Source organism: Drosophila rhopaloa, unplaced genomic scaffold, assembly GCF_018152115.1.
Source record: "Drosophila rhopaloa isolate 14029-0021.01 unplaced genomic scaffold, ASM1815211v1 contig_178, whole genome shotgun sequence".
NCBI classification, from domain to species: domain Eukaryota; kingdom Metazoa; phylum Arthropoda; class Insecta; order Diptera; family Drosophilidae; genus Drosophila; species Drosophila rhopaloa.
In genome coordinates, this window is record NW_025335059.1 from 5,106,451 (window position 1) to 5,129,641 (window position 23,191).

General features: G+C 39.1%; 2 protein-coding genes across 2 annotated transcripts in view; one reads left to right on the plus strand and one right to left on the minus strand.

The window, feature by feature from the left end:
* LOC108046762 (neuroligin 4-like) overlaps positions 1 to 22,687 on the minus strand; it is a 45,690-nt gene extending 23,003 nt beyond the window's left edge. Inside the window, 10 exon segments of the mRNA XM_044458990.1 lie at positions 5,901 to 6,215; positions 9,259 to 9,377; positions 9,882 to 10,315; positions 12,833 to 13,213; positions 13,704 to 14,137; positions 14,309 to 14,458; positions 14,943 to 15,160; positions 15,762 to 16,186; positions 20,732 to 21,134; positions 22,616 to 22,687. Coding sequence (XP_044314925.1) covers positions 5,901 to 6,215; positions 9,259 to 9,377; positions 9,882 to 10,315; positions 12,833 to 13,213; positions 13,704 to 14,137; positions 14,309 to 14,458; positions 14,943 to 15,160; positions 15,762 to 16,012 — 2,302 coding nt within the window. The 5' untranslated portion in view covers positions 16,013 to 16,186; positions 20,732 to 21,134; positions 22,616 to 22,687.
* LOC108046765 (uncharacterized oxidoreductase YjmC) lies at positions 17,469 to 19,097 on the plus strand. Its single transcript, XM_017126643.2, has one exon. The coding sequence runs from the start codon at positions 17,535 to 17,537 to the stop codon at positions 18,969 to 18,971; it is 1,437 nt and encodes a 478-aa protein (XP_016982132.1). The 5' UTR covers positions 17,469 to 17,534; the 3' UTR covers positions 18,972 to 19,097.
* Positions 22,688 to 23,191: the final 504 nt, after the last annotated feature.

Genomic DNA, 23,191 nt, shown 5'->3' on the forward strand with positions numbered 1-23,191 from the left:
CAAAGGTTGTTTAATATTTGGACAAGTAATGGGCAGGGTTTGCCTTCGGATTAGCCAGGCTTATGCTCTTTTGTGCCACAATCCTTCACGACTTTGGTTCCTTTGTCTCGAATGTCCAGAGGACAGAATTATCCCCATTTCCTATAAGAGCGCAGAAATATTTCGCGCTCCACTTGGCCGCCATTGTATTTGCTAAGGTATTTGAAAGCGACTGAAGGAGTTGGAAGCGCAAATGTCTGTGAAAACAAATGGGTTTCTAGCTGCCTTTGAAGCCCCGGCTGGTCTCCCCTTGAAAATGTATTTGTCATTGTCCTGAAAATGTCCCTGCATTGTATTCCACAGTCTCCTCAAGTGCTTCCTACACTTGGCATTGTTTTGTATCAAGTGTGGGTAAATGAATGCCGTGTGTCTGTGCTCTAGCTGTTTGCCTGCAAAGTTTTGTCTTTCAATTTTCTGCATTTCAAACAATTTTGCCAAAGTTGCTCTGCTCAAGATTAAAGACTTGTGCACGTATTTTGCATAAATATTTCCCAAATAAATCTCTAGTAATAATCGTGAGGGGAAGTTAAAATGGGGCCATATGCCACCCAAATCGGGTGTCAATAATCGTGTGAAGATTTGCAGCCGCCTTTCAGCCACTTACTGCTTTGTCTGAGGGGTTTTTCAATTTGCATTCAAGTGTGGCATTTAATTTACTCAAGATTGTTTGGTCGGAAGAGCATCAGGTGAGCTCTTACCCGAAGTTTCTGTGGGCGTGCAAGGGAATCCAATTTGGAATTAGCCCCTATCTATACATAATAATTTCTTGCCAACTTTGCCCATCAATCATGATGGCGAAGTCGGCCGCCCTCAGACTCAAAAACTCTCAACCTGTCACTTGAGTTCACTCAGGAAAATGCTTAAGACCCTTTTTTCCCTCTTTCTGTGTATGTGTATGTGTATGTGTGTTTTGTGTGTGAGGGTGGACAACCCTTTTGCTAAATTGCATAACCAGATAAATTGTGATCCCCCCATCAGCAGATTCGACCCCGGCCACTAAGCTCTTTATCATTCCGCCCCATTTTGCATTTAATTTTGCAAGTACAAATACTTTTCAGTTGGTGTGCAGCATTTGGAATTTGAACCATTCCCCCTCTTACTTTTAATTCCTTTTTATTTTTATTCCCATTTTAATTTCGCTTTTCCAAGGGCCGCATGCGTTCAAGGACCCCAGATAATTATGTTACGAGGACACATTGCCCCAACTTGAGGCAGACAGATAACCGAAAAGGCAGGGGGCAAAAGCAATGCTTAATGTGGCTTTAATTAGTGGAATCACAAAAAAAAAAAAAAGTATTAAGAACGTGGGGAAGAAGTAGAGCAACCCCAAGCCATAAAATCAAACCGAAAGCCCTTGCTGCTTTTTGTGCCACGAAAGCGAAAAATATTTGAGGCCGAAATGTCCTTGCATAAATTAGATATTAGCCGGGGCAACGGCATCAGCTGAGGCTGCCATCCTGCGAAGGACACTCTGGCATTTATTAAGTGAACCATTTCAATTTTCACTGATAGTTTGACATTTCCCAGCTTAATCAGCCTTGCTTCCCAGAAAAACGAATCGCTGGAATTATGCAAATGATCAGAGGGCGAAATGGCGAAGGATTTTCTCGGTAGGCTTTTGGCTAAGTCTGGTTCCACATGTTGCTTTATCTCCATCTCTTTGCCAAATAATTCAGGTGAGCCGACTACCCCTACTCCTACCAGTGTTTCTTTTCTATTTCCATTTTTGTCTGGAATCCAGGTCAGGCAAAGTAGCACAGAGTTGACTTTTGTGTGTGCCGTAGGATGTGGTTTGTTTGTTTTTTTCTTTCTGGAAAACTGGTAACCAAAGCTCAGACAAGACGCAGGCAACTTGATGATAGGATAAACGGCATTGAAAGCCTACTCAAGGGGATGGGAAATATGTTAGGGGGCATAGCTGGGCTGAGACTGCAAATCTCTTAAAGCAGAAGTAATTATTGAGTGGATTTTCAATAGATCCCAACTTAAATCAGACAATGTTTCGATTTGAATGTACTTTAAGTAGGTGAATATGTTAAGACATCAAACAATATGTTTTAAGTGATGAATTTGTAGGCCATATATAGTATTTAAATAGTATATATAGTATTTAAATTCGTTTACCAAAAAGTGTGGTGATACTAGGGTATTGCTTATTATTTTTGACAACTTTGAATTAGAAATTAAAATAATTCGTCTACAGAAACTGGATGGTAATGAATTTCTACGAATCTTGCATAATAATTTAATATAGATTTGATTGATTTCTTTTATATATTAAATTGATTTTATTTATTTTATAATATATATATTCCCTGGTCTATATAATACATATTTCATTTCGTAATTTAGAATTTGTCCTCCTTTGGCAAAAAGATACTTGACGATTCTATCAGAACCGAAGCAAAAAAAACAACGACGACGGAAAACAGAGACCCTAGTACTTCAACACTTTGCCGACTTAAACTTTTTGCGGAAAAGTTGTTTTCCATAGTTTTTGCCTCCGTTATTTTTTAGTTTTGCACGTCTTTCGATTTGTATTTGGTTGTGGTTGCCTTGTTTACGGCAAAGAGTCTTGTTTGGCTTGTAGATTTTTTGGCTTTTAGCTGCATATCTCTGTTTCCCCGTTCTGGCCAAGTTGTAAACCCAATGGCTGAGGTGATGACGACTGCGATGGCAGGGGAAAAAGTAGGGAAATCTGGGGAAAGGCAAGACAAGGCGGCACAGTTGGCAAAGTCAGCGCTTAAATGAAAAGCATGTCAAAGTATGTCGAGTCCATATGACACTGTGACTCGGCGAGTCTTCTGTGATTTCCCGCATTTCCCACCCAATTCCCCAAATTTCCCAGCTAGTGTCGGGTGTTTTTTGTGGCCTGGGTGCGTCGTCGTCGGCTGTCAACCTGACAGCTGTTTGTCGCATTTCAGGCATTTTATCATCTTCTATTTCCACTTTTTGCCCTCTCCAGTTCGCTTTTATCTACCGCACTTCGGTCCCATTTCCATCTGCGTTTTTGTTTTTTAGTCCTGGCCGGTTTGCAAGTTTGTTTTGATGGTCGAATTTAGTTTTGCAGCATTTCTGGCCCCTGCACTAATTGAAATGAACATTTGTTGTCTGTGGTTCAACACTCTACTCTCATCAGCATTCTACATTAGCCACCACAGGTCGCCCTTTGACCTCCATCCTTTCGCCAGTTTGTTTGTTTGGGTCACAGATTAGTTTTTTGTCTACAAAAACCGAACAGCGAGATTAAATTTAAATGCAGCTTTTTTGTATCACGATTTAAAGTATACAGAAACTACAAAAAAAAAACTAAAAAAATTATATTAATAAGGAACTGATTCATATTAAACTTCTTAGTTCAGTGGGTTATTCATTTACCATTAAAAATATTTATTAAAATCTAAGATTTTTGTTAAACGTAATGCAGTTAAATAATAAAGGTTAAAATGCAGTTTAAAGTTAAAGAGTTTTAGGACATATTGATATCTATATATACAATATAAAATTATTATTCAATGAATTAAACATTCGATTCCTTTTTTATTAAATATAACGAAAATGTTTTCTTAGTGAGAAACAGCTTGTTGATTTTCCATTTAATTTATTTTGTTTTGGAACATAAATAAAATTGTTCTTTAATAAGATACTTTAATTTTTTATCCAATAAATTTAATTGAAATTAGATTTTTACAGTAAAAAAAGAGTTTTAACCAAAGAATCTATAAAATAAAAGCGCTTTGTGATTACTCCATCTCTCGACCGGCCAAAGTCAACATTTCAATAATTTCCAATTTACCCGACTTTGCCACGCAAAAGCGTTCTCAAATGCCACGCCCACGTCCACGCCCCAGCCCCCATGAGCTAATGCATTTTGCATTGGCCAACTTAGCAGAAAGCGGGATATAGATGAGGGTTGAGGCATTTAGAAACTTGGCTAGGGGAAAGTAGAAAGTTTTTGCCTGAAATTGACTGTCTTAGTTTTGACTTTGAGATAAGCCAGCGTCGGTGGAAGTAAGTGGAAGCAGTTGCTATGGGTTGCAACAAGGCCACGCCCAAGAGGCACTGGCCCGCCCCCACGGCCGCCGCATATAAGCATTTGATGTTTGAGTTGGATTCCCCTTTCTCTCAGCCAAAGAAAAGCAGCTGCAGTTGCCCCAGCTGCGGGGACAGTTTATTAAAAATGGAAAAAAAACATAAAGGAAACGAGGAAAAAACAAGCAGCGAGCAAAGTTTGCTGTTAATTTAGAGTAAGTGTTGAAAAAGTTTCCGCCAACGAGTTTTACATAAACTGGTTTAATGACTTCCCATCTGAAAACGAGGGAAAAGCAAATCGGGAGGGGCAAGTGCATTAAAATTATGCGCTATTTACATTTGTGGCATCTTAGACAGAAGACCCTCTTTCATCCCAACCCTCCATCACAGACGGGCGAATGTAAACGAGAAATTTATGCCACAGACAGTGGGGATGGGGCATGAAAGGGGGATGATGTTGGAAAAAAGGTTACACACACTTAATGCTTATAGAGATTACAGTTGAGTGCATTTCCAAAAGTCAGCACTCGACACAATATAAATTCAAAAGCCAAACCGAAACGTATCTCGGGCCGGACGCAATTTCAATAACTGGAGCCCCAGCTGGAGGTCCAAGTTCGGGGCTGGGTCAAATGGAAATGTCATGCCTGGGACAGAATGGCTGGGATTGGGACTGAGTTGAGACCGGGGCCATGTCTTCACAAAAATGCCAACTTTGCAATTTCACTTGCTGCCAGACCACAAAGTGAAGTAAACACTGACTAGGCCGAGGCCAACGTCAAGAGTAAACAGAAATCTTTGCTTCCGAAAGTGTTGATTTTCAACTCACTCTCCAACAAACAAACCTTTCCAAAAAAAAAAAAGGGAGAGGAGCCAAATAAATAGAACGAGTTTTCTTCTTTGAATTTGGTTTTATTTGAGAGGGACCCCACATGGCGATGTGGAATATATTTCATTTGCCGTCGAGTTATTAAACAAATGCGCACATGTGCGAACGAATTTGTGGACGCATCTTAAATGTTTGACTTTGGATCTCACATAGCTACATAGATACGTGGCGTATGAGTAATATTGCAAAAACTAAATGGCTTTGCCAAAATTATGGAGGTCATCTATGAAAAGTAAAAATGATGTGCGTAAATAGAAAGAACTGATGGGATTAAAGAGGCGTTTTTATTGAGTTAGGAAACTAAAACCTTTTCAGAATGTACCATCCCTTTAAATGAATCCACATTTTATAAATAGGAGTGAAACATTTGCATACTAATGTGTAGCTTTTGATATAATAGTTTGATAGTTTCGTTGTATGCAATTAACAAATAAGAGTATATCAAGTTTTCAATAATTAACTTTTTGGACCCTGGACACAAAACATTAATGTTCAAAAAAGAGTGTATCAAGTTTTTAATAATTAACATTATGGATCCTTGTACACTACGCATTGCAGTTAAATTACCTAAACCTATCATACATATTAATCAAAATTAGAGAGTAACAAAGTGTCAAGGCACAAATCTAAAGGAGTTTTCGCTTACTTTAATTTGTCAGACCTACTCAGAATGTGCAATTAAATAAGTCAAGCCCAAGGGCCAGTCAAGTGTCCTTTTGGCCTGGCCTTTGTCAACCGTATTAAACGACAACTGCAGACTGTGCAAAGGCAAAAAGGGACGAGACCGAAATACAATCTACAAAGGCGATAGGCGTTATTCCTTTGGGCTCGGTTTGCCGTTTTGTGTCGCCTTATTTGTTGTTTTTTGGTATTTAAGTGACAGTGACAAGCCGCATCGACCGTATGTGTGTGTGTGTTTGTCTTGGAGAGGGCTACTTACCGCCCAATATGCCGTTCAAATAGGCGGTGGCATTCAGTCCGCGTCCCTTCTTCATCATCAATTGCTCATCGATGAGCAGGAGGCGCGATGACGACGAGGACGAGGATGAGGAGCCGGTCGCTCCGCCGGCTGAGGATATGCCAAACGGATCCGGTTTAACGGGTCCCTCGTACAGGTCCATATCGTCGTGATTGCGGAACAGATTGTGCCGGGCTATCACATCCTCCATCCCGGCGCGATGGAGCTCCGGTATCAGACGCAGCCAAATCGAGAGTTGATGGGCCCGAAAGTGATTCTTAATGCGCGGCTTCATTCCTGGAATTTAAAGAGTATTCCGGTGAGTGGATGTGTGAGTGCTGGTTGCTTCCGGCGGCAGGCCGGAAAAACAAATGGGCGGGCCAGTGTAAACATCTTCATTTTCATTTCCATGTGACAGATACCAAAACACACACTCATCCGCAACACGAAACATGCATGCAAATAGCTCTAATGCTAAACTATTCCATTTGCCCGTTGCCTCTGTTTTTGGGCCACTTTCGAGTCATTTGCATGCCAAAAAGGTGAGCGACAGACACTTGGCTCAATTGGGGCCAAACCTCCTCGGTCCTCGGGTTATAGAACTCCGCCCTCAGTTCTGAGACTTGATGTCTTGTTTACATTGGCGGGGTGAAAGCGACATAACTGTTTAATTTTTGATGCCCCCAGCTTGTTCTGCTAAGAGACAGCCTTCTCCACTACGAGAAAATCCTTTGCAGCTCAATAATATACATTTTTATAATTACCAAATACATGCTGGCATGTGTTATAAGCTAAAATAGATTCCAAGTTTGAATTGATTTTGACGTTAATTTGACACTATAACATTATCACATTTCACACAAGCGTAATTTACAAATAAAATTTTAATTTTTGATTCCTAAAACTTCAAAAAATAATATAAATATGCTGGTTCTATTACATTTCATTTTTTTGGGCAACATCAAATTAGTTTTAGTTTTTGTTCTGTAAGGCCTTATATTAAGTTCTTAAATTAATATTTTTATCAGCTTTAAAAAAATGCTTTAAAATATTTTTTAGTAATTTTGTAAGATATTATTATTATCTTAGTGTTTCCCTATAAAGACGATTCGGTGGGAAAGCAGAGCCACAAAAAATGAAGTCTCGTAGCCTACTTCTCTTTGAGAGTAAACGGGGGGAAGAGTATATCACTTCCTCACATCTGCACGTATGTATTTATAAATATCTGAAAAGTACCCCGAATGATTCTCAAATATTCAGAAAGCTTTCACACACCTTTGAACTCTAAGTCCTTGCCCACAGGGGGCATTCATAAGAAAATATGATTGCCGGGCGAGGAACCTTTCCACCTGCAATCATCAATCGCAAGTGCAATTCCGCAAAACCGAATAAATATTGCACACCCTGGGGGCGCTGCATAATTTACGCAACAGAACTTTCATTCAAACATACTTTTAGTTATGATATGCTTATAGTTCGATCCATATATATTTTTGGCGCATATGTGTGACAGCTGCCTTTGTGTGCCGGAGATCCTTTTGTACCAGCTCCCCAACAAACATTTTTTGATTTCGAATTCAGTTTCCTGGCGTATCGAATGAAAACTGTGTCCGCCACTCCACGGCGGAATCCTTTCAACTTGCTTATGTAAAGCACAGGTTGCGCGTTGAAGGGTGGGCGGTACTGTATAGAATGTCAGCTGTCGCTTTGTGTCGTTTCAATTAAAATCAAGGAAAAAAGAAAAAAATATTGAGTGAAGAAGGCGAACGATCTACATGCGCGCAGACATATCTTTTGATACGCATCGTCCTTCAATGCTTACATGTGCGTAAAGTGCGTGTTGGCAGGATTCTACCTCTTAGCTCACTAAAAATATAAAAAAAACCATTCTCGTGTGCACAATGTAAGGCAAATCCATTGCCATAACCTGTGCGTAATTTTTATAAAGCGTTAAGCGCACATATCTGTCGCTATCTTCGTCAAGGTGTGTGTGTGTGTGTTAACGGGTGTGTGGTAGCTCTTGGCTTATTTGTGTATCAAGTGGGTATATCGATTTTATAGGAGAGTAAACATTTTCCACCTATTAATTAAGGTTCTACACCCAACCAATATATTTACATTTTGATTAATTAACTTGAATTTCTAACAATCGAGCTAAGTTTTTCGATTAGAATTATTATATAACAAATATCGAACTGTAACAAAAATTTTTTTTTATTTATTTAATGATAGATTTAAATAAAATGCTATTTAATGTTTTATACATTTTGAGAGTATCAATAAGAAATTATTTTATAAAGAAAATCGAAACAATAATTCCATGAAAAATGTATTTCTTTACGATAAATTATTAAGAAACCGAAAAATAGAGTGGGTTCTTGTAGAAATTAAATATTTAGTTATCAGTTCCATATACTTAATTTTCACACATCTCAGAGTATTTGATAATCGTGGCATTATGCAAATGATATGTTCTTCACCCTCTATCGTCTTTGTATTTTGCCCCATTTTTCCCACTTGCAGGGGTACAAAAGGTGTGCAAAATTTGAAATTAATAACATTTTCGTACATTTGACATGAAGCAACGGTGCCATTTTAACGCACACATAAAGCTTTATGCGCTGCCGCCCCCTCAGTCCCCCTCGGCACTCCACCTCTCTCTTCAGGTAATGTTTCGACAATCTCTGGGCGTTTTGATTGCCCTTCATCTACCTGGTGGTTCTCCTGCTGCTTCAATATACGGACAGACGCCGGTGTGATGTTTTTTTTTTTCCACTCACATTTCGCTGAAGTACTTGTGTGTTAACTCCCTCGTTTTTTGAAACCTTTCCCCCCCAATTTGTTGTTGTTAGCAAGCAGAGCATGTTCGGGCGCTGCCTTCTTTAAAATTCAAATTAAATTTGATTCCACTTTTTTTCAGCTGGCTGTGTGTGCTTAGGTTATTCTTTTATATTTTTGAAAATTTGTAGCTTTTATTTGGCATGAATACCATGAATTCTCTTTTACTGCATGCCAAAGTAGCCATACAACATTTTGCAGGCCTTTTCCTGGGGGTGAGCGATTTATAAGAAATGGTTTTGTTACTAAAGCAACTTAAATATATGCAGGCAACGGAAATTCCTTAAAAAAATATTATCTTATTGCAAAAGGAAATAAAAGCAAAGTTTGGTCGAGGTATTTAACTTTGAAAATAGTTTTTCTTTCCACTTCCATTTCGAACAACAAACAAACAAAAATTTCGTGAAAAGCTTACGAAAAGATTTTTGTTTGAACCATTCACAGAAAAATAAGGAAAATGCACATGAAGCGTTTGGAGGGGGTAAAGTTTCTTTTGACTCACCTATTTCCAAATACTTTTGATGCAGCGGATCATAATTTTCCCAGGTGATGCTGCGAAAGCGGTTGCGCTCCTTTGAAACGGGCAGCGACGAGTCCTGCCGATGATGTTCATTTGGATTGCTGGAAATGGCAAAAGAAGTGTTGAAGTATACACTGTTAACAAGTCTTTGAGAAAATTATTAAACTGATTTATTATAGAAATTCGGTTATCAATAGCTTATCAATATTTAGATATGAAGATTTAATGTAAAATATATTATTTATCTGATCTTATATTTAGTTTTACTTTTTATTCCCAGTGCCTGAGCAAACATGAGGCTTAAAGTCTAGCAAGAAAATACAGCTACATAATATGTGTATTCACTAATAACATATATATAAATAGTATTCTTTATCTCAACTTATATTTAGTTTTACTTTTTAATCCCAGTGCCTGAGCAAAGCTTAAAGTCCTGCAAGAAAATACAGCGACTAAATTCTTAAGTGCTTTGTGTTTGATGACAGTTTTTCCCTCAGTGCATAAGTTAGAAAGACGTTTAAGTGGGGCTTAAAAGTGCCAAGCAGACAGCAGGTGTCCTAAGTCGACTCAGGGACACTTTCAGCGCCCAAAGCTCCCCAACTTACCCGGTGCGTGCAAAGTTGGTCCAGAAAATCATCACCGCCTCGGAAAGAGCCGTCTCCGATTTGGTGTAGTTCTGCGGAAAGTGACTAAAGCCATCGACCAGCGGTGCTCCGAATATGTAGGGCAAGTCCTCGCCGTGCACCGTTCCCATCCTTTGGGGATAGTCGCCGTCCTTCGTCTGGTAGTCGAACACATAGAAGTAGCACCGACCGGATGGCTGAGTGGAGCCCGCCGATGTGGAGGCGGCTGCATTTGCACCCGCTGAACCAGCAGGCGAGGATGAGCTCACTGGCGGCGGAGAATTGGCCGCCAGGATATCACCTGCACGGACAATGGGAGCCACGAATTGCGCATCCGACAAGGCGGCCACTGCCGTATCCCGAGTGTTGATCGGATGCTGCGAGGTGCGATCCCAATCCGTGTATTCGTTGACGATCTGAAAGCAGAAGTATTTTCCATTTAAGTTAAAGTTAAGAATCTTAAATATGCTCAAAATAAAATAATGATAATAATCTTTGTTGATTTCTTACAAATTAAAGTCATAATTAAATGGTAAAGTAATCATTTATACAGTTAAAATTCTGTTTAACAAAGTCTATTAATAAATGTTGTGGTATTGGCAATCATGATTATACAAATCAGGGCAAATCATTTGAGTAACTTGAAGGATCCATAACTATTTATTGAATAGTTTTATCAATAAACAGAGAGCTAGTTCCTTTTAATCATTTAAAACTATAATAATGAGTTATTTATTTCTTTAATCTTTTAATTGATTTAAAATATTAAAGCCTTTCTAAATCTTAAATTGATCACCTATTTTTCTTCTTCTTTTTTGTCCTTTTACCAAAAATTCAAAATGCAACAGAGATTGTTCTTTCTTTATTTTGTGAAACGTAAGGGAGCGAGGGGAATTTTAGATTTGCATTGGCTGCATGTGTGCCAAGTCAAATCCTGGCTGGATTACAAGCGGATTGCAACTGTTTGCTGTCCTTGTTTGCGGTGGCCATTCTCCACCGCAAAACGAGCAGGACGAGGACTTGTTCCCACCACTATGATTATTTCTACCCAGCTTGTGTGCGAAAAATAAACGACCGCAAAATGCATCTGTAAAATCGATGTCATGCATAATTTAGGAACCCTATCATATAGAAGGAAACAAAAACAAAAAATCGAACAGAAACCGATTCTAACAATTGTGTGTGGAATACATTTACAGGGTTATTCGATTTCCCAGGCTGTGCATTAATTTTTTGGAAAAACATTGATTTTTTTATGGAAAACTGTGATTCAACTTTTAAGTTTTTTTCTTTTACTTTATTAAAAGTATTTGATTTGTCATGATTAGCTTGTGATTTCGATTGAGGCCCCTTGACTGCCTACTAGTCATGCCTGAACTCTGACCTATATAAATTGAACTTTATGAAGTATAAGGAGAGGGATTGCGTTGCGGCTATACAAAAGTATAATGAAGTAAAATAAATACGGACTTAAGCGCTATAATCGTGATATATGCCCCGGCAATTTACGACTTCTTGATACATGTGTGTGTGTGTGTGTGAATATATCTGGCCATAAGCGCATTCACGGTGCGTCTGTGTTAATGCGGCGAATGGCGACCGGGGCTGAGGTACAGATACAGATACAGATACAGCTGCGGATTCAGATACAGATACAGATTCAGTTCCAGTTTCAGACGTCGACTGGTGACGGTTGTCGTTGGATGCTTCTCTGTTTTCTCCGCTGCTGTTTGCTGTGATTTGGGTTAAGTGCTGCTTGTTCGCTTTTAAGTAGGTACATGTGTGGGTGTATATGTGCACACGCGCTTGTGTGTCGGTGTGTGTATGTGGATGTGTGTGTGTGTGGGTGTGTATGTGGATGTGTGTGTGTGTGTGCCTATGTCCTTGCACACATTTGCCAAATAAAGCGTGTTAATGTTTTGGCAGCAATGGCGTGTTAACTGCCTTCCATTTCGCTCGCTTGCACAAAACAAAAATAAAAACAAAAAGCCAGCAAGAGAGCATAAAATAAATATATACAACAGCAAGCAGCAGCAACAGTCAAATGTAAAAAATGTTAAAAAAGTTGCAAATGCCCTGAAACATGAGACAGGCATTTATACAGTATGCATATGTATCTGTTTGAGTGGCGAAATGTTACCCGTACGCAATGTAAAATTATAATTACACTCGCACACACTCCAACAGAGTACCAACATTTTAATTGACTTTTTTCAGTTGCAGTCGTTGTTGCTGTTTGAGCTTTGGCTCTAGAAGTGTTTGCTTTCAGCCAATTACCCTAGAGAAAATATAAACTTTTCTACCACCCACTTAGGGGCGTTTTTAATCATTTTAATGGATTAGAATTGAAGGACACTTAAAGAGGGGATACCAAAATGATTTTAAAACTTTAAGTAAGAAATATTGCCAAGTTAAATAATTTACTTTGTTTTTAGAATAATCAGTCTTAGATATAATTGATTTTATATATATATATTTATTTTTTAGTTTTATTGACCAGTTTTATATACAATACTTTGAACACATGCATTATTTTAACAAAGACTTTAAAAGCTTTTTTTTGGAAGTGTGAAATAGCCAGTGGGATTAAATTTGCATAAGCATCCATAAGTCAACGCTCAATTTGCATACAAAATTGAAGGCAAAAAGAAACGACAAGAAAAATAGATGATTCACTATGGCGAAACATATTTCTTTCATCCGCCAACTGTCTGTAAAGTTTTCAAGCTAAAACTTTTCAAGTTAAAAAGCGAACTCCAAGATAAAGGCAATAATTAAGCTTTAACTGATGGCAGAAGACTATTCGACCACATAAAGTCATTTAGAGGGGAAGATAAATCTGATTGACAAGATTTATGGCTGGAAGCGCAGACATCTCCTCCCCTCAAAATATATACATAAATATCTAAAGATGGAAAAATAAATGTACTTACCGTATAGAATATCTCGTTGAGGTGATAATTGTAGGCATTGCGAACGTAGGTGCGGATAATTTTATCGCGTCTGTCGCCCTCAAAACCATTTTGTATATCGTGGGCACTGAAGCGCCAAATCGATTCGCCCGTAACGACGCCAAACAGGACGTCATAGTGACCGCCCATGTTTGCCGTTCCCGCTCCGCCGCCTCCAAAATATCCACCGCCGAACGCCGATCCGGAGCCACCGCCCCCGCCGCCGGCCCCGCCTCCTGAACCGCCTCCACCGCCGGCGGACGACTGGAAACCGGAGTCCGCTGACGAACGCCTCGAGTTGCGCGCCATTAAATCATCGATATCGAGATTGGAATGTCCGGGTCGTATGACAACGCCATCAACCTAAATTGAAATCGAGGATGGAAAAGGAATCGCAAGTAAATGACAGGAGTAGTGGTCCAGGCACAAGGAGAGGAGGGCTTAAGTAAGTAATAAAGTCCATTGAAGCGAGCACCGAACAAAAGGAGCAAGTGCCACAAAAAGCGAAATCAATGGCTTTAAATGAGTGTCCTTCGATGAGTAAATCTTTTCTCAAATGGCACTGATTTTTACTCGAGAACAAAAATGGTTTGCTTGGCAAAGAATCATTCTACTTTAAATTTGTTGAGTGTCTTAAATTTTATAGATTTTATAAGTCTTGAAGGCATTTAGGGTTTGGCTTTTAAGTATTAATTAGCAATGTAGCTTTTTATGACTATGATTTTAATATGAAATGATTACTGATACTTTTAAATATATGAATATTTGTATTTTTATAAATAAAAGGGGAAACATGCTAATAAAAATTGTACTTTTTAAGCTTTTCAACGATTAAAAATTATTTTTAACTGACCGAAGGCCCGAAGGACGTGAGAAAGTTGGGCGCCTGAATGTCGGCGCTGTATAGGTCGTCCAGCGGCACATCCCTTAAACAGTCGACAATTTGCTCGTGATGCCGATTGATGTCCTCGGGAATGGTGCAGTTTACCTCCTTGGCCAGCTTGATCGCGAACAGCACGGGATCTTCGACCAGGGCCCAGGATGAATAGGCAGAGCCGGACATTAGGATGGCCCGATGGAATAGACCGCGGACCATCGTGGGCGAGGTCATTAGGTAATTGATGCAGGCCGCCCCCGTTCCATGACCCGCCAAGGTTACTGAGTTTGGATCTCCTCCGAACTTTTGGATATTCTGCTGGATCCAATGGAGGGCGGCCATCTGATCCATTAGTCCATAGTTGGCCACCCTGGCATGGGCATGCGGATTGGGATTGGCATTGAGAAAACCTGTCAAAAAATTAAATTAACCATGATTATTTATTTTATTATTTTTATGATATGCATAAGTGTTGAATAATTGAATTCCTTGATATTTTAATAAGACTTATTTGACTTTTGTGAATAGTAATTGGAGTGTAGAATTTATTTTTTATCAGTAATCAATTTAACATTGCCTACCCAATATTCCCAAGCGATAGTTGAGGGTCACCACCACCACTTCTCCGTAGCTGGCCAGGACACTACCATCGTAGGGATTTCCGCTGCTCCACTCGAAGGACTCGCCGTGTATGAACACCATCACCGGCAATTTCTTCTCATTGGCTCCGGCTGACAGAACAGAAAAAAAAATAGGTGAAAAAACCCGTGTTAGTATATCAGCCGTTGAAATCATGATACAAATATATTAGTTGTATTTTTTGTTTAAACTTGTGATATCGCGTTTTTCCCTTTTCAACACACCGCCAAGTGCCCGAGAGCGCTCATGACCCATTAAACGTTTCCGTTTGCGTGCAAAGCGGATTTCGCCGGCACTCCGGCGAAGGAATCGCTTCAGATTAGCGATTCCCCCGGATCCGGCTTGCCATGGGATTGTGAGCTTAGTGGGGTGGCACTTGCGATAAGATTTGCGCAGTGGTTACGTGAGCTCTCGGTTTTCTTTTGCGTAGAAATTATTGGCATTACGTGGCGTACGATTAATCTTAATTAATTGAATTTAAATGAGATTTATGTGAAGCTTTTTGTGCTTAATTTGTGGATGGCCATTTTTCGTGGAATTCCTGCACGACGTCTTAAAGTTCATTTCAGTGCTTACCATTGACCGGCGAGAAGACATTTAGGTAGAGGCAGTCCTCGGACTGGTTCTCCAGAAAGGGAAGCAGTCGCTTCAAATACTCCAGGCGACCCTTGGGCATCTTCTCCAGCGCCGCAGTTTCGTTTTGAATGTTTGGCAATCGCTGCGGACAAACCGGACTGTATTTGTCCGATATTCGAATGCCGTCCCAAGGCGCTGGCGCTCTTGTGGGACTAAACCTAGATAAATGAAATTGAGCGACCGATAACTTAAAGATTTCCATTGAGAAATAGTAGGTGTAAGCTATTGGAAAATTACGGTCGACTCGAAAACAAATCTCCTAAACATATTACCCAGATTGAGGAAAAAATACATGCAACACAAGTATACAAAAAAAAACGCAAAAAAAAGTAAACAATCCTTTTATGAATGAATTTGATTAAATAGTATTTGAAATTTTAAAAGAGTTTCTCTATACAGAGATACGAAATAAATTGTAATGACATTAAAGAATATACTTTTATAACTCTAATATAAACAATGATAAAGCCTTCTGTATTGTCTTATTATGGTTAAAAGAAGTATATTTATAAAAACATATTTGTTTTTAAATTGAATTGTTTTTGATTTATAAAAGAGGTACTCTTGGTCAAAAACATTTTGCCTGTAGAGTTAACTATTAACTATTCATTATTAATTATTAAAAATACATAAAAAAAACATTTAATGAATCATTTTAAAAAAATCATTGCACATTGTTATAAATTTATTTTTTATAAAATAAAGGAAACTAGTTTTGGGAAAACCAATTTGTATATAGACCCTTTTTCATATACATACCGATTTTGTTTGGTGGGTGGCGTTGCATATGGCACTCCAAGGAAGACCTCCACGGACCGCAGGAAGCGAAAGCTGTCCAGTGGCAGGATGAGTCCGTGCAGTCGGCCGTATCGCGTCTGAACGATGCGGTGGCCCAGGCGGGCGCCCTTGTAGATGTCCGCCGTGGAGGCCTCTGCGCAGTCCATCCAGCCAAAAAGGACTGTCGGAAGCAGCAGGAGCCGCAGCAACAGCAGCAGCTGACTTTCCCCCATCGTGGCACAGTGGAGCTTCAAGTTGTGCAACCGGACCGAGCTATTGTCAAACTGTCTTCACCTATTTCGATGTGGCTCTCGATTGACGCGATTTCTTTCTGGTCATTTAGACTATCTGTGCTGATGGGCTGGGTTGACGAGACGACTTGCCAGCTGACTGGATTTCATCTTTATCTAAAAATTTTAGCAAAAGTAATTTATTATTATTCGGTCCTTTTAGTTAATCAAGGCATTACATCGAATTCGGTAAGGTTAAGGGAAAATTGTCTATATAATATTGTACATTATTGGGGCTGGTCTAACTTGCTAGAAATTTGCATTAATTAAGCTATACAATTTAATAGTAAATTTAAAATTCAAAAATGGAGAACAAAAGTAAATCCGATTTTTTTCTTATTAAAAGGATCTATTTTTGTAATTACCTAAAGTAAAACTTAAATATCATCGCATGTGATTCCATATAACTCATCGAGATAAACTTTATTTATTTATGAAGAACTACAAGCAAGATTGAAAAAACTAAGTGGATATTAAAATAACTTTATGTTTGTATTATAAGTTCATATTCCAACTGTTGACAGATAACTAATTCAATTATCTTTTTTACCGATAATAGTGAAAACTAATTGGTCGTTTATTATCATTATTTTGAAATGCAACCATAATATATTTGTTTTCCATATAAAGCCTGGCGCAGCATAACAAATTGAGAGAGTTAAATTTGAGTGCTGTTTTATTTTTATGTGAACCAAGCTGGGCGTCCACACAAATAAACAAGGTCACAGGCACATTTTCCACACCCCCTGAACACTGATGCAGTACCCTAAATATGTATCTGTATCTGTTCATTTATGTATCTGTGTGGTGTGTGCACGCCTCAAGGTTACTTTACACATCCTTAACTGTGCCAGTGCAATTTGTGTGCATTTTTTAAGCTTTTGCATTGCATTTGTTTTCGCTTTTTGGCATCACTCTGCTTATTTCTGTGCTGATATCTCGTTGTTTCTGCGCTGACAATTCAAGTACGCACAGCAAGGGGTGGCTGGCAAAGTAGCTCATTTGGATATGTACGCTTATTTGTGAAAAAATATGTCCTTTTATATTTACCAGCATATGCAAGTTGTTAGATAACCGTTGGGAAAACCACGCGATGAATATCAAAGAAAACTAGCTGCGGAGGAATTTGGTTTTAAAATGTCTTTGTTCGAATGTCATCGCAATAAATAGAGATTGTGTTTGCAAACTTTTACTTTAAAACGCGATAAACTGGGTTTATTAATAGAAATTAAATTATTAATACAAAATTAAGAGACTATCGCTTAGCCCGTTTATTATGTGCAAGTGACAAACTTATAAAAAAGCATTTTTATTAAATTTTTATGGGCAACAAATATTAATGGTTCGTTTTTGATTTTCGGGTTTCAATATACCTTAGACAAATACTACAAAGAAACACTATAGGAACATATGGTTTAAAAAGCAAATAACATTAGGAGACAGTGTTACTCTAACAACTTAGAAAATGAGGCTATTGGTCAACTTTTTAGACGCCCTGCGAAAGGTGCGACTCAAGTTGTCCATGGAAAACCTTGGCAACACCAACCAGGTGACAAAAAGCTTGGCTGCCTTCAAGTCAAATGATGAGAAAACCCAGGATATGAAAAGCGAGTTTCAGTGGATCAACAAGTCCAAGCTGGACCAAGCTAAGATAGACGATGAGAAGGACATTAACGAAGGATCAACAGCTGGATCCGAAATGCTGTGGCAGAACATCAAAAGGGTGCTGCTCATGTGTGGCGGCCAGACGAAACCAGGCGGCATTGAGGATGTGAAACGGATGAAGGACTCCTGTCGTTTGGTAGATGTCCTGGAGGCGCAGCGATTTGTTAGTCAGGTGTTTGCAGCCATGAAGGTGCCCAAACAGGCGGCCAGTGAAATGGCCGATGCTTTGATAGCCGCTGATTACATGGGCCAGCGTTCTATGGGCATCCATCGATTGCCTGCGATTGCAGCTGATCTCCTGAATTGCACCGTAGTGGGCAATGCCATCCCAGGAATCGTGTCCGAAAAAAAGGCCATGGCTTTGGTGGATGGCCATAATGCTCCTGGTCCAGTGGTGGCCAACTTTTGCATGGATCTGGCCCTGCAAAAGGCCAGAGAAGTGGGAATCGGTTGGGTTTCCGCCCGCAGCTCAAACTGCATTGGCTTCGCCTCTTGGTATGCCTGTCAGGCCTTGGAGCAACGAATGATTGGACTCTGCATGACCAACGGAGCCCCTACTCTGGTGCCCTTCGGAGGAGTTGAACCAATTCTGGGGGAAAATCCAATTGCCTGCGCCGCATCCGGTGTCCATGAACAGTTTTTGGCTGACTTTGGTATGGCCGCCTGCTCGCTGGAGGAACTGGAACTATCCTATTGCAATGGCTGGTCAAAGGAAGTGCCCAAATTAGTGGCTTTGGACAGGAATGGAAAGGAGACTACCTTAACAGAGGAGGCTTTGAGGGCCCAAAGAATACGAGCCTTTCAGCCGGAACACAAGGGTTTTGGTATGGCTGCCATGGTAGATATTTTGTGTGGTGTGATGACAGGTGCTCGATATGCAAATCAAATCCAGCGCCGTGGAGTCTATAGTACGGAAAATGCACCGGCAGATCTGGGCCAAGTTTATGTGGCCATCGATCCGATGCGTTTTTGTCCTTCTTTCGAAGACCGATTGGGCGATTTTCACCGGCTGTTAAGACAGGCGATGCCCAACAAGGTGGGGAAAACAGCGATGGTGCCGGGTGACAAGGAGATGCAGCACATGAAGATGGTCGACGAACAGGGCGGACTCACAATGTCACCCTGCACCCTGTGCGTTCTAGAGGAACTGGCCACAAAGTTCGGCATTGTGCCACTGAAGATGAAAGGCACCAAACCCAGTGATGCTAATATTTCCGAGGAATTGCAGGTGGCATAACATTTTGAACCCTTTTTAAATGTCATAAGCAGTTCTGCTTGCCTATGACAATGTTTGATGTAAATACCGAAGACCATTTTTAATATAAATGAAATATTAAGCCGTTATAAATAAAATGTACCAAATAAAAAAACATAAGTTTAAAACCAGATGTGGGACAGCACATGGTAAAAAATATCGTACTCATTGTTTTTTATTCTGTGCTGTCTCACACTTCTGGTTCAATCTGCAAACAATTTGTTTAATTTCACTAATAACGGAAGCAGATGACACACGGATCAAAATAAGTACACATTAAAGTTTTATAAAAAGTAGATTAAAACTATAAATCTGTACAATGGAAAAATATTCTATAAGCAAATATAAATCTGCCTTTAAATTAAAAACAAACAAAAGCAGATTATTTAATTAAAATAATATAATGCGAATTTATTTTAGAACACTTTTGTTTCTATTTTAAAATAGCTAGACAATTAGTATTAATTTAAAAGCCATTCAGCGATGTTATATGGAAAAGCAAATATATTTTAAATGTAGATTGGAAGTTTTCGTAGAGAAAATAAATATACCCATTTAATTAACCCATTTTAAATTTGATAAACATTTTTTCTGCGCTCGTTATTATCTGATAAAAGATTTAAAGGTAAACCGGTATTCAATAAATTTTTATTGGACTTCGAGCTGAGACTCGGATTTCCTTTGGGTAAAATATAATGAAGCGAATACATGGGCTAAGTTCGTTCAGCAAAAGTTCACCTTTAATATAGGAATGAAAGGGGGAAATTTTCAAGTGGATTCCTTGCCCGTCGACTAATTATGGAGCGTTAAAATATTCAAAAGTTCAAAACAAGCTCGTCTTTCTTCGTCAGCCGGTGTTTATTTGCACACGGCAATAAAAAGGGGAAAAAATCTACATAATTATTTGCGCTAATTTATGCACTCCCCGGAAACCTCAAATCGTACTTCCATTCACAAAATGTGGCAGCCCAACAGCTGGGGCCAACTAAAAATAGCAACTCAGGTATTTGTTGGGCGGCTCTGTGCGTGTCTGTCATAGTCAAGTATCCAAATCGATATGGAAGACGGCAAAAAACAGTCGAGAGCGGCGGAGAAATCATCCCAATCATTGGCAGAATGATTAATATGATTTCCTTGCTCATCAGAGTCTGGCCGTGGGGGCGTATGAGTAATAAGCCGAAACTTTTTATGACAGCCACAGGGTGGCGGTGTAAATTATGGCCACCACCCAGCTCTTATGATGTGCGTTGTCGTCGCTAGTCGATGGCCGTATTCTTATCCTTATTCCTGGTTTCCTTGGGACGCAACACCTGCGTCCTATTGAGGTCCTGCGGCTGCTTTTACCCAACGCACGTGACTGCGGCGTTCTTGCTGTGTCTTGGATTTAGATTCATGACATTGTAATCGCTTATTACCGCCGCCAATCGCTAGTGAAAGTGGAGACCGTGCTGGGATAAGGCACGGGGTTTTATATATAGACGACTTACGTCTCGGTTTTCACTTTGAACTCATTTATCTTCATTGAATTGGTTTTATTTTTGTTGATGCTGGGTAAATTAGGAAGCAATGTGATTGATCTGAGCAGCGAACAGACTTCACTGAACAAATTTTTGTGTTGGGTAAATCATTCGATGATCTCCCAGGGCAATAGGATACAATTATTTATTTTGGACATATCCTAGCTTTGTGAAATTGACAACTTAAGCTTATAGCAACGCTATTGTTTTTTCTGCACGACATACCTTGTGAAAGTCACTGATCTATATACACGCATCCATGTATATAGCTGCTGCTTTTATGACTACTGGCAGTTTTATTGTTTTCTCTGCTGGCGAAAATAATCCTCGACTTTCGTTTGTTCAGATGCGACAGTCGAAAGTCCTTTTGCTGGCGTATCCTTTTCCCCTTTATTTGATATTTCCGTTTTTATTTCGTTTGTAGGTGTTCACACAGTTGCGCAGGCACTCACTGGTATACACTATTGGGAAACCGTTTTATTGAAATTTTATATATCCTGCATCGAAATATATTGCATATCATGTTCAAAAGTGAATTTGAATTGCTTTTACTTTTTACGGAATTCAGCTTTTATATGCTTTTGTTCGCTGTCGTTGCTAGATCCTTTGTTGAAAATTGATTCTTTTGCTATAATTTGTTTAATTTATTTTGTGATTTTTGTATGAGGGGTTTATTTAATTTAATAACGATCACGTTTCCTTTATATTTTTGTTTAATGCTTTAATAAATAAGAGTACAATGTTTTTAATTTCGTTTCGGCAGATTTTGTGACCCACCAAACATGTTTATTAAAGATTCATCACACTCTTTTTCTTATTAATACATTGTACAATGATTTTTTCTCAGCTTATATTTTTTTTGGTACTGTTGTTTACACACATTTCTGTTGTTAAAGGCTTATTTATTTTAGAGATTGGCTGCCATTTTTTTCAGGTTTTAACTGACCTAGCTTTTTACCAATAACGTAACATGAAATAAACATGAAATGTCAACAAACATAAAAAAATCTTATTGGCTTTGTAAATCCATAATACAAATTTTTTACCAAATGGTACTCTACATCTATATAAATAATAACGAGTGTATAAGAAATGTAGTAATGTAAGAATGTAAGAATGTAAGAAATGTAAATAATTAAAAATAAATATATTAAAATATACCTATATATTACCACTTTACTTGTATGACAATTTGTTGTGAGTAAAAAAACTAAAACTTAGCCAATTGCTAGTTAAAAATGAAAAGTAAATCAGCGATTTTTTGCCTTTGCTATAATACAGTATATATATATACAGCTACATATTTAATCAAATAAGGAAATAGCATAATTCAATATAAAGTAAGTTTAAAAAAAAGCAGTGATACCCTAAAAAAAATTTGTTAAAGAACTATGAAGAATAAAATAATTATAAATAAAAAGCGCAAATTAAAATGGCAAAGTAAATTGTCAACCAAAAGTAGTTGGTAATTGGAGTCTTGGTCTTAGCTTTTGACGACTTGAACTGCCAGCAATGGAAACTTTTGTTTGCCTTCTTTTAGGGGTTACGGTGTCGTTGGCTTTTGCCTGGCTTAATTATTCCATCCACGACGATTAAACTTACAAGAGCCTAATTGCATGCAAGTAGTGCTGCGACGGTGCAAATAAAAGGCATGCAACGTTGCGCCCCCCAAAATAAAAAGCACTCGAGCGTCAATGACCGTTAAGTGGAATGTGAGCGATGTGGCTAACATTAAAATGCTATCGTAATTTTTTGCTCTTTTTAATTCAGTGAAAACTTCTTGGGCGCCTGCCCTACGCCACAAACAGTGTGCGAGACGAGAAAAAGCGTAAAATAAATAAAGATGAAGAAATGCCGCAGGGCGGCAGACAAAGAAGAAGATGACGCGGCTCCATAACGTATTCTTAAGCCTTGGCATACATTTACATTTCACGCACACACACAAAACGTAGATGTGTTTGTCGATTCGCTTTAATTTCGCATAGATAAAAGGAGAACTTCTGCCTGAAACACATTTTCAATTGCTCACATTTACAGCTTGCGGATGGTACACTCACACATCCGCAGTCCGGCACACTAACACACACAGACACACAGTTACACACGCACCGTGAGGAGATGAGAGAAAAGAACTAAGTACCGCTGCCCACGTGCAAATTTCCGGCGCCACAACGATTTCAGTTGTGTCCACGACGAACGAGTGTATTCCAACGACTGAAGATGCCCTTCGTTGGTGGCCAGGCTTCAGACCTCCTCGGCAATGTGGGTTAAGCTCCAAAAGTAATTCTCTCTTCTCTCTGGCTTTACAGTGATAGAGAGAGGGAGAGTGGGAGAGAGCCCCTGGAAGTGGAACGCATTGGAAGCTTTCTCTCTTAAATCAAATCAGCTGTTTGCTTCCCCCTTTGCAAATCGAATAGAAAAAACGGGAAAACCCAAAACAACAATAGGGAATTAAGTCAATTTGGTGGCGCTTCTCTTTTTGTTTTCTACTCCCGGCACACCCCCTCTCTCCATCATTCTCTCTGGTTTTTTGCGCTTTGATTTTCCTTTTCTACGAATTTTATGCCGTCGTTATTACCGCAGTCACATGGCGACAGGCCCACTCAGCTTTTATTGGGGCAGGTAATGGTTCCTCGATGCCACATCCTATTCGACGAATGACTGCGTTTTTATTCCATATTTTAA

Coding starts and splice junctions, on each gene's coding strand:
- LOC108046765 (XM_017126643.2), top strand. CDS start 17,535: ATGAGGCTATTGGTCAACTTTTTAGACGCCCTGCGAAAGGTGCGACTC.